The sequence below is a fragment of the Ceratotherium simum genome, chromosome 26 (genome assembly GCF_057802395.1).
Source record: "Ceratotherium simum simum isolate JZ-2026a chromosome 26, ASM5780239v1, whole genome shotgun sequence".
NCBI classification, from domain to species: domain Eukaryota; kingdom Metazoa; phylum Chordata; class Mammalia; order Perissodactyla; family Rhinocerotidae; genus Ceratotherium; species Ceratotherium simum.
Genome location: NC_141925.1, coordinates 21,412,949 through 21,424,918, shown reverse-complemented (window position 1 = coordinate 21,424,918; position 11,970 = coordinate 21,412,949). Strand labels below are relative to the sequence as shown.

General features: G+C 48.7%; 1 protein-coding gene across 1 annotated transcript in view; it reads left to right on the top strand.

Annotated features, from left to right (window-relative positions):
* Nucleotides 1–876: 876 nt before the first annotated feature.
* PDILT (protein disulfide isomerase like, testis expressed) overlaps nucleotides 877–11,970 on the top strand; it is a 30,929-nt gene continuing 19,835 nt past the window's right edge. The window contains exons 1-2 of the mRNA XM_087417166.1: nucleotides 877–1,081; nucleotides 10,385–10,591. Of these exons, the coding sequence (XP_087273292.1) occupies nucleotides 880–1,081; nucleotides 10,385–10,591 (409 nt within the window). The 5' untranslated portion in view covers nucleotides 877–879. The remainder of the gene's footprint in view (nucleotides 1,082–10,384; nucleotides 10,592–11,970) is intronic.

Below are 11,970 nucleotides of genomic sequence, written 5' to 3'. Positions count from 1 at the left end.
CAGTTAAGAATGGCCAAATAAATAATAAATAAACGAAGAAAAGACTGAGGACAAGAGAGGAAGGAAATCTTGTTATAGATCGAATGTGTATTCTTATGGGAAGGTATCTAGGACATTTTTCATGTTATTGAGTAAGAAAATCAGAACACCAAATGACACACATGCCTGATTCCATTTATGTTTCAATGTGCACATTCAAATGTGCGTTCATACAGGCATTTGTAATCATCTATGTAAGGATTCATTCCAAACTGCCAACAGTAGCTTTCTCAGTGATAGGATTAGGGGAAAGATTTTTGTTTTCTACTTTACATATTTTTATTGTACTGTTTGGAATTTTCATAAGTGTGTGTTATGGTGATGACTTTCAACAGAAATATTTACCCTTGAAGATAAAATTTGATCAAAAATCAAATGGGGTACACTGCGAGGTGATGAGCTTCCCATCATAAGAGGCATTCAAGCAGGAGCTGGAGGAGCGTGAAGCAGAGGCTGTGATGGGGGATTGACCAGTCGTCTCTGAGATCCAGAGGCTCACCCCAGGACTCTGGAGTGGGACTCATCTCTGAAAAATTCTCACCTAGTGTCTGGGAGCCAGTGGGCTCGAGAGGCTAGTGTGTGATTCGGCTTCAGCTGCTCCGAGTGGGACCCTACTGCCTGAGCTACCCCTGCGCGGTTTCCGTGGACGCTGAGGTTAACCCAACACTTTGGCTCTCCTCCAGTGCCGCTGCTGAGCTGTGGGCAGTGCTAGGGAGGCAGCGGCCGTGCTCAGGCCCTGTTCTCCCTTCAGGGACTGGCCCGGCAGGGAAGGAGACGGGAGGGGCTGCCACCCGTGTTGATAAAGGCTCCTGTTCCCCCTCCCGCCCCTGCAGGACAGCCATGGAGCGGCTCTGGAGGTCTCTGCTGCTGGCGGCCTCTTGTGTCTCCACCGTCCAGGGCTCTCCAGAGCTGGACGTCAGGGAAGCCAGCATCAACACGTCCCAGCCCGTGCACATCCTGGTGGAACGCAACCTGCTGGTGCTAACATCCGCCGGCCTCACCCACATGCTGAACCAGACCCGCTTCCTCATGGTGCTTTTCTGTGAGTGCCCCCCACCCCCCGGTGGTGAGTGATGGGTGGGCTGAGACCTCCCGCCTTGCCCCTGGGGGCCATAGGAGTTTTATATATTGTTTAAACATATGAGAACACATATTATTAATATTTTATCACCCCCATTTCCAGAGAGAATACTCACGTCTGGGGGTTAAGCAATTTGTAAGATACTACATTGCCGTTTTAGTCTTGATTTGTGTGGGTCCTCTGTCCCACTGAAGGCAAGGAGCCAGGCTTTACCCTCAGGTGTCTTTACCATTCTGAACCTCAGTTTCCTCCTCTGTACAATGGGCATGAACATAATGACCACACTGACTTATTGTGAAGATTAAATGAGATCATATGTTAAGTTGCTGGAAAACAACTAGAGAGCAATGAATGACGGAAGCTATGGGCAAGCTCTCGAGACGAGATTTCTAGACCATCACCTGTGTCATCAGGATTTTGTGCCCACTTTTATTCTTGGGACTGATGCTCTTTGCATCAGCAGACACTTTGGCAATTAGAACAGGCTTCTTTTTCCTGAGGCATTGGCACAGACCTGTCCGTGGCTCAGGGTGGGAGGGGTTTTCCTAACAGCTCTCACACAGCGAGCACTCACTGTGTGCTGAGCACTGTCCTTCGAGCCTCATTAAATGTGAAATCATTTAATCCTCATGACAGTGTATTGTCACTATTCATCTCCCTACCTAGGGACATTACATAACTAAAAATGGATTTACATCAGCTCTTAAAAAACCAGAAGATCCGGAAGCCCTGGCTCACATTTCTGCAATGTGACAATTGGCCAGACCTGAGTAATGATTTCCCCTTTTGGTCAGAAAACACACTTGTCAGTTTCCCCAGCCAGCCACCCCCGCAGTCACACCCCCGCCTCATCCCAGGAACATTTGAGTTTGTGTCCACTGCCTGGAATTCAGGCCTCCCAGCTCCTTCCTCCACTCTTGTCTCTTCTCCTTTGATACGTTCTCTCCCAGCGAGGCCACTTCACTGGGGGAGTTGAGGATGTGACAGCGTCAGCTTGCCCTGGGCCTCACTGCCTCCTCAGCTGGCTCATGCAGCCACTTCATAGCAACACAGAACAAAGAGATTCTCTTCGTGCCCTTCACCTGACAGTTCCCAGAAGGGAAAATCTGATCGGGTCACTTTTGCCTCCATCCAGTATGGAGTGTGCCTATTAGGTAAAGTTCCATCAAAATGGTTCCAAGCCTCTGCCCTCCGTCTCGCCCAGTCTGTTAATGGTTTCCTTCAACCTAAGTGCCAGGGGGCGTCCTCGACTTTACTTCAAGCCCATGGAGCGAGACCTTGTAGGAGAGATCCAGTTGGGGCCATGTCCTTTACACGAGCCTGTGAGCAGGGCAGGCCTTTCCGCCCTGCTGAACGATCCTCCAGCCGGTTCCCCACAGCCCTCATCCACACCAGGACTTGGGCCACCACTTGAGCATCTGTTTCATGGTTGTCTTCTCCGGAAAGAACTGAGAACCCTGCAGCCCTTCTCTGCCTGCTGTGGAACTGTAAGCTAATGATTTGCACTCGTCAGACATCTAAGCCAGCTTCTCTTTTTTGCTGCAGTCCTAATCTCTGAATCCCGGACCCAACGGAGGTGTTGAAGGATTAGAGCCACACACTTTGCCTGACACAACCCACATCTCAACACACATTTACCCTTCCAAAAATGGCACAGCAGGTGGACAGGACCGGGAAGCTGTCCTGTCCGTGTGAGAATGCAAGACTGGCCACTGACTACTCTGTTTTAATCGGGGCAGAAGGGCAAGTTCATGGCTCTTGGGGGCTTTAACTGACATCTTATAACTTAGGGACTGACGCTGATTGAACCTGAGGCTGCAGAGGGAGCCCATCCATTTTACATTCTCTAATTGCATTTGATAACCACCCATTTGAACACTTTAAACATAAAGCGTTCCCACGGAGGGTATTTCTTTTTTTTTTTTTTTTTTTTTTTTTAATTTTTTGTTTATTGCAGTAACATTGGTTTATAACATTGTAAAAATTTCAGGTGTACATCATTGTACTTCTATTTCTGCATGGACTACATCATGTTCACCACCAAAATACTAATTACAACCCATCATAGGGACAGAGATTGGATTGGTGGTTACCACGGAGGGTATTTCAAAGCAGTGAACACCAGCAGCGTTCTTCTCTAAAAGAGACGCTCAAACTCATTACGTTGGAATATTCCATTCCTTCCAATACAGAGTTTAAATCAAAATGAGTTCTCAAAAACTGGCAGGCCTTCTGAAGTGACCTTTGGAAAAACTAATCACTTGGGGAAACATAATAAGAGCTTTTTTCCAGGGGAAAATTGGCTCTGTACAGAAAGGATTTTTCAAATACCGTCCCCAGGGAAATACCGCCCCGGTAACTCTCAAATCCTTGCTGCTGCCCAGTGTCCTATCTCTCTGCGGACTCCAGGCTCAAGAGCCAATGGTCAGCGGGACCTTTCCTCTTGGATGTCCCTCGCATGTCTCAAAGTCCACATGTGTCCAAAACGGACCTCAGCATCTTTGCTTCTCTCCCACCGACCTGCTTCTCTCACACCCTGCCTTACCTGAGAGCACCACTATCCACAATGTCAAAGTCAGAAATCTCAAGGCCATTCTTGAGTCTCTCTTCTCACCTCTCATCCGCCACCACATCCTGTCGATACCTCCCCCTGATCCCTCGGCAACCCCCCATTTTCCCCGTCCCCCCGCCACTGCCTTAGTTACGGCCTCGTTATTCCCCATCAGAACCACTGCAGCACCTTCCTACATGGTCTTCCTCCCCCTCCAGTGCCGTCTCTACAATGTTCCCAGAGAGATTTTTTTTCCAAAATGCAAATCTGATTGAGTCACTCCCTAATTAAAAACCCTCGAAGATTCTCTAAGACCCCAAACTCCTTCACATGGCTTCAGTGTCCTCTGCTGGATCTAGCCTAGGCCTTCTTCTTCACCCCACCTGAACTCTGTGCTCTAGACCCTGAGTGATCTGTGGTTACCAGAGAGATCACATTGACTCAGGCCTCAGGGCCTTTGCACTTGCAGTTCCCTCTGCCAGCAGTGTCCCTCCTGAGCTTCTTCACCTGGATTGTGAGGTTTAAGCTCATGGAGTCACCTCGTCAGGAGGCTGTGTTCACCCTCACTCCCACCTAGACTGGCTAGGAGGCCCTCCCATGTGCTCACACAGCCCTCTGCACCCTTCCTTTCATAGCATTTGCCACACTGTATTGAAACTGCTTTTAAACTTGTGAGCTCCATGGGGGACAGGGGCCAAATCTGATTCACCTCTTGATTCCTAACATCTGGCACTGTGCTTGGAGCACGGTAGGCCTGCAGAGATGTTGAATGAATGAATGAATGAATAAAATGAGCTCTCTTTTGGTCCATAATCTCCATAAATGAGACGAGGAGAAAAAGGAAGGTTACATTTAGTGGGGAGAGGCCAAAATGAGATTTCTCAGGAGCTGTCTCTAGGATCATTTAGTAATTGTCCCTAAGGCAGAGGTGGCAAGAGTGCTCTGGGAGCAGTTGAGACGATGAGTGTGACGATGATGAAGATGGTGATGTGGATGAGGACGGTGATGAAGACACTTATGATGACAATGATGATAACAACAACAATGGTGATGATAATGACTTTGCTATTTACTGAGACCTGTATTCCAGGCACTGGGCTTGGTCTCATTGTTTCCATCTTACGTCAGAGCGAATAAGTCTCAGAGAGGTTGGGTAATGTGCCCGAAGTCACACAACTGGTAAGTGATGAGGCCTGGATTTTAGACCCAGTCTGACACCACAACTGGTGCTCAATCCATCTTACAAAACTGTGCTGATAACCAGAATGTTCAATCATTCATTAAATATTTGTTGACTACTTATTACGTGCCAGATATAGTCTAGGCACTGAGTGGCGAACAAAACGGACGACATCTTTGCTTCATGGAACCTACATCCCGGAGAGGGGAGACTTGAGACAAGTGGATAAATGAGTGAAAATGCAGTATGTCTTATGGTTAAAGGTACTATGGAGAAAAACAGAGAAGGGAAATAGGGGCTGCAAGGAGTGGGTGGAGGTGGGGCTGCGATTTCATATGGGGTGGCCAGGGAGGGCCTTCCCGAGAAGGTGACAATTCAGCCAAGACCTGAAGGCAGTAAAGCAGCAACCCACACAGATATCTCGGAGGAGAGCACATCAGACAGTGGGAACAGCAAGTGCAAAGGCCCTGAGGCAAGAATGCTCCAGGGTGGCTAAAGCTGAGTTGCTGAAGAGTGGTAGGAAATAAGATCAGAAGGATGAGGAACAGAACTTTACAGCCTTGTAGGCCGTCACACGGTCAGAGAAATTTGTTGGCTGGCCCCTGAGGAACTAGAAGCGGTTTCTGACCATCCTGATGTTCCTATCACCTGTGAGCACCTCTGTACACAATGGCCCTATGAAATGGGGAGAGGATTATTCTCAGAAGTCTTTTCCATGCTTGATCTGGAACTTGGCCTAAAGCAGGGTTTCTCGTCCTCAGCACTATTGACATTTTAGCTGGATAATTTTTTGTTGTGTCGGGGGGCGGGGGGGGAGAGGTTGTCCTGTGCATTGTAGGATGTTTAGCAGCATCCCTGCCCTCTAGTCACTAGGTGCCAGTAGCACTCCAGTTGTGACAAGCAGAAATGTCTCCAGACATTGCCCAATGGCCCCTGTTGAGAACCATGATCTAAAGAAAGGCGCTCCAGCTCCCTGTGCTGGGAGCTAATCTCCTGTCCCTACACTCACACCTCCTCCTCCAGCCCCTCCCCTGACTCACACTGGCTGCTCAGAAAAGGGAGCCTGCCGTTATTTACTAAAGACCCAGGCAAACACTGATTCTAGGTCCATTAGCCATTAACACGTCTACACACCAGACAGTCAGTCAGAGGGCCTCTGCCTGTTCTAATATGACCTTGGGTCCCATTTGCTTACCCCCAAACCCATATGAGAGCCACACAATAGGCCTAGGCCTTAGGTCGGGTGAGTTGGTGCTGGTCACCTTTGTCTTCGTTTCCCCAGGAACTAGAAGATCTGCCAAGGGTCCTGACATCTCCATAGGACCCTCCCTTCCCAGAGAGAACTTGGTCCAAGCAAGACCAAGAATTCCTCACCTAGGTCATCATAATAGTTAATGTTTATCGAGCACTTCTGTGCCAGCGCTTGGCACACCTTGTCTTACTATGTAGGATGATCCTAAGGTGTGGGATCTATTAATATCCCCATTCTATAGATGAGGAAACTGAGGCACAGAGAGGTTTACAAAACACCTTTCCTGGGCCACAAGTGCTGAACCAACAGCACTGTCTCTGTTTTGTGAGATAACCTGAGGAATTCCTGCTCAGTGAGTACCCGGTATGTACCAGACAGGGAGCTCGGTGGAGCTCAGCACCTGAGGAAGGCTGCACCTGTAGGAGCCCTCGGCCTCCCAGCAAAGGGCTCCCTGCCCACCCGCAGCCCACTGGGCACTGCTCCGCTCAAGTGCCAACGTCCATCTGGATCGTCTCCACGCCCCGACCCAACTGGCACTTCCAGTTGGGCAGGGCAGGACCCAGGCACTGAGGCCTGAGGGGTGTAGGCATCCATCTCACCTTTACAAACTCAGAGTTCAAGGTTCTGGAGCCCCAGAGGTAAAACAAATTTGCAAATTTTAAAAAGATAGAAACCAGAACATAGGACTGTCAACCATAACGAGTGGATTTGCCTCTATAAATTCTCTCTGCTCTAATGAGAACCACCCAGAGCAGGGTGGGTGGGAAACTCGCTCCCCTACTCCCCTCCAGGAAAAAGGAACACTTTCCAGACCAGCTTACGTAGAAGGTCAGTTGGAGCGTGGAACTTGGAGTCAGCCGGGGAGTTGAATCTCAGCCTAACCGCTTACTAGCTGCAAGACCTCTGAGCTTCTGTCTCCTTGTCTATAACGTTAGTTGCCTGTAATAGTAGATCACTCATAGGGTTGTTCTGAGGATCAGCCAAGATAATGCACGTAACACTTGGCAAAGTGCTTGGCCTAGTAAGTGCTCAATAAATGTTGTTGTTGTTGTTACCTTGTTATCATAATCATCATCACCATCATCAGCATCCTTCCGGTTGCACCTGTCAAACTCTGAGTCATCCTTGACTCCTCTCTTTCACTCACACTCCACATCCAATCTATCAACAAATCCAGTCAATCCCCCTTCAGTGTCTCTCTAGACTCTGAGCACTTCTCGCCCCTCCATTGCCACCACCCTGGTTCGGGCTGTTGCTGTCTCTCCCCTGGATTATCGCAGTGGCCTCCCACTGGTCTCCCTGGATCCACTCTTCTTCCCCTTTGGTCTAAGCTTCATATAACATTCTGAACAATCCAGTTAGAAAGTAAGTCAGATCACATCGAACTCTGCTCTAAACACTCCGGCCCCTTTCCACAGCCCTCAGAGGAAAGTCTACTCAATGGCCTACAAGGCCCCACGTCACCTGACCCTGTTGTGTGCTGGTCCCAGCCTATCCATAACCAGTGTTGCGGTTGGACCAGCCCTGGTGGTTCTGCTTATGATTGTAAGATGCCCGTCAGCAATAACTATCAGGACACTTTGGAAAAATAAAGGTTTGTTACTTATAAGACCTGGAAATTACACAGCACATTTGGGGCCACACAGTGAGGCCGCAGGTAGAGGGAGAGAGAGAGAGCACACGGGCCTGGGGCTCTGCTTTAATTGGGGTCAAAGGTGGGGGTCTAAGGTTTCTCAGGCCCACTCTTTATTGGTGACTTTAAACCATAAGAGCAGGAATTCAAAGCAGAGGGAAGAGAAAAAACAAGTGGTCCAAACGGTCAGTTATTGAAATCACCCAGGATCTCTGAATCAAAGGAGCCTCAGTGGGGGAGGCAGCCTGGCTCTTCACCTAGTGTGTGGCTGGCCATGTGTCTATGCCAGATAGCCCTCTTGAAGTGGACGCCTCTTTGAAATGAATGCCCTGGCAATCAAAGCTTAAGTCAGGCACTTGCATTACAAAACAGAAAAAAAAAAACAACTCTCAGGGCTTATACTACAGACCTCGCCCCAGCTCACTCTGCTCCAGGCCCAAAGGACTTCTTGTCATTCCTCAAAATGTCACACACACTCCCACCTCAGGCCCTTTGCACTTATGGTTCCTCTGCCTTAAACGCTCTCCAGAGATCCACATAGCTTGCTCCCACATCTCCTTCAGTCTTTATCAAAATGTTCCTTCTCAGTGAGGCCTCCTTTAGCCTCCCTACTTACTCTCACAGTTCCCCTGACACTCCCAACCTCCAGCTCTGCTGCTTCTCCCTCCATAGCACTTAGCATCTAACACAGCATAGATTCTACTTCCTTATTTTGTTTGCTTTCTGCCTCCTCCAGTGAGAACAGGGATTTTTACTGGTTTGTTCATTGTGAAATCCCCAGCACCTGGAACAGTGCTCGGCATGTGGCAGATCCTAAAAAAGATTTGTTGAATGGATGAATGAATGAGTCCTCATTACTACTATCGTTAGCTCCCATCCACCTAGCTCTCAGGTCCCAGCATTCCAGCTGTCACACCTTTCTCTCACTTCCTGTTTGGACACCCAGGAGCTCTGGGCTAGGTGTGGCACCTCTAAAAGCCCCACCATTTGGACAATCATTCCAAGTGTTTCTCTTGCTCTGAGCTTCTTCCTTAGAAACTCAGATTTGGACGCTATGTCAATCAGCAACCCTGAGCCAGGCATGAGTGAATCCTCAAGGGAGCCGGGGAGCGGTCTGAGGGCCAGAGTGGCCAGCCATAGGCCAGCGCCTGCTGGTGGTGATAGATGGGGGTATCGGAGGCAATGATGGTGACAAAGCAGGCAGTGGAGAGGCATGGATCTAGGAAAAGCCCCTCCCCCCGTCCATTGATCCGGAGTTTAATGAAAATGATCACTCACTTTCAGGTTCCGTCACAGGAGCAGGAATGCTGACTGGCAATGGGGTGTGTGCCAGCCGGGCCGGCTTTCTGGGTTTTCCTTTACAGAAGACCTCTCTGTTGCACTTGGACTTGCCCATGGGAGTGGAGGTCATTTGCACTTTCTCCAAGTGCTGCAGCTGGACAAGAGGGTTGAAAAAGATAACACGTTCTGGCTTGAAAGGGAATCAGTGACCCCCTGCCCTGGCTCCGCCCAGCTGTGGCAGACGTCAGGGGCCAGCTGAGGGACCTGCCAGCTCACAGTGTTATCAGGGGAAGGAAGGCAAACTGGAGCGTCTCTTAGTCCCCTCCCATTTAGACCAGGAAGGCCTCTCCCGCTGCCAGGATCACGAGCCAGCTCCCTGAGGCTGTTTCCAGAGAGGGGCCCCCACTCCTACCCCCACCCCACTTGGCCCAGCAATGTAAGGGGTCAAGGAATCTTAATCGAGAATGTCAGGTCTCTTCAATGCTCTTCACAAGCGGGTGGGCTCAGACAGGGTAAGGAGCATCATAACCTCCCCCGACCCCCACCCTTCACACACCTGGCCTTCCTGACTTGAGGGCTCCCTGACACATTATATGCAGCTAGAGGGCAACTGGCGGGGCCCAGTTTGACCTGTTAGCTCCAGAACTTCCCACCAGATGGCACCCTGCTCTCTTCTTCTTCCCTCCCTCTCTCCCCCATTCTCTCTCTTCCCTATGAATTCTGACCATGGAAATTTTATAATGATAACCGTAGTAACAATAATGTATGTGTACTTACTATGTGCCAGCAATTGTGCTGAGGGTTTTACACACCCAGTGAGATGAGAGAGCAGATTGAGTTGGTCTGGATCCTGGCTATACCCCTTACTGCCACATGGCCTTAGGTGAGCAGGTCATTTCATTGTGCATCAGTTTCCTTGTCTATAAAATTGAGATAATAGTAACAATACTGACCCATGGGGTCCTGACAGGACTAAATGACTTAATCCATGTAAAGCTCTTAGAAAATAATAAACACTATATAACTGATTGTTAAATAAATCTCATTCAACTCTGACAACTCAATGAGATAGCCGCTATTATTTTTCCCATTTTACCTGTGAGGAAAGTGCAGCTTAGAGAGATTGAGTGAGTTGCCCAAAGTTGCCCAGTGTTGCTGAACCCAAAGAACCCTGATGTGTGTCTTCGAAACTGGCCAATTCCATGAACCTTATGTCTCATATCCTGTCACATTTCTGAAAATTTACCCATTAGCAGCAGAGTATGAGAAAGGCCCAGGAGCTAAGCAGACCAAATAAAGTCTCCTCCTTGGGAGAAGGGGAGGGGGAGAGGCTCTAGTGAGCTCTGTCTTCACATTGGCTCTTTCAGACAACCCGTCCTCAAAGAAATCCAGGAACATGGCTGAGGAGCTAGGCAAAGCCGTGGAGATCATGGGCAAAGGCAAGAACGGAGTGGGCTTTGGCAAAGTGGACATCACTATCGAGAAAGAACTTCAGAAGGAGTTTGACATTAAGAAGACCCCAGATTTGAAGCTGTTTTTTGAGGGCAACAGGTCAGATCCCATCAGCTGCAAAGGTAATGGTGCTTGGGCATCAGTCAAGGTAATGCTAGCCAAGGAAACATATAAACACTAGCATTTCAGTGGCTTAACACAATTACAATTTTATTTCTTGTTTGTGCAAAGCCCAGTTGGCAGCCAGAGAGTGGAGGTGAGGGCTCTGCTCCACACAGTGTTTCAAGGACCCAGGCCCCTTCCAGTTTGTGGCTCTGCCGTCCCCTACAGCCTCCCAGCCACCTGCTGTTTCCTCTGTATCTGGCCAGCAGATGCAGCAAGGAGACAGAGGTGGTGATGTTCATGGCCCAGGCCTGGAAGTGGCAAACATCACTTCGATTCTCATTCCATTGACCAAAATTCTGTTACATGGCCCCACCCAACTGAAAGGCTAGAAATATGACTCCACTCTGTGTCCATAAGGAAAAGAAAATAGATTTTGATGAACATGTGGCTGCCTTCACCACAGCTTACATCTCAGCTGGTGGGCCCTAGAGGTGGAAAGGTGAGGTGCAACCTACTACCAGAGACCAGAAAGTAAGTTCCTAACTCTAGTTCCCACCTCCTGCCCCAATCTTCTACTTTAGAATGATTCTGACAGGGTCCTAGGCTGAGGAAGCACTGGTTAACCAGAAAGGAAACTGGGAGATGATGGAACAAGATGGGTTTGGGACAGGGTGGCTACCAAACCCTTTAGCTTCTGTCATCATCCATTTCATTCATTAACTCATTCATTCACTTATTTAACACTCTTTTATTGAGAACCTACCATGTGTCCAGTCCTATCTTGATGTCAAGGATGCTTGAAGAATTATGTGCCTCAGTGTGGCACTTGATAGGTCCTAATTTTTAAAATATTAAATATGTGAATGCATAAATGTATGCATAATGAATGGACGGATGGAATAAAGATGATGAACACAGAAGTGCCCAGCACAGCCCCTATTATTCTAGAAGAGTCTTGTGTGACTTGACAACAGGGATATGCTCTGAGAAATGCAGCATTAGGTGATTTCGTTGTTGTGCAAACATCACAGAATGTACTTACACAAACCTAGACAGTATAGCCTACTACACACCTAGGCTACATGGTACTAATCTTATGGGACCACCGTCGTATATGTGGTCCATCATTGACCAAAATGTCATTATGTGGCTCATGACTAGAATGTTCCCATTATATACGTGCTGGATGATTGAATCTCAGGAAACTGAGATTGCCTTTTGTGGCTCTGGTGTTTAGCAGGTTTGTAAGAAGCTGTTTGAGTGTTATGGCAAGAACCAAAGGGGCAGGGGTGGGGAGAGCCACCCCCTGCAGGCGCTGCAGCATGCCTTGCAGTTCTCAGAATGGACACAAGGGGGCAGGAGACACACAGGCCACATTTGCAGAGGAAGTTGCAGC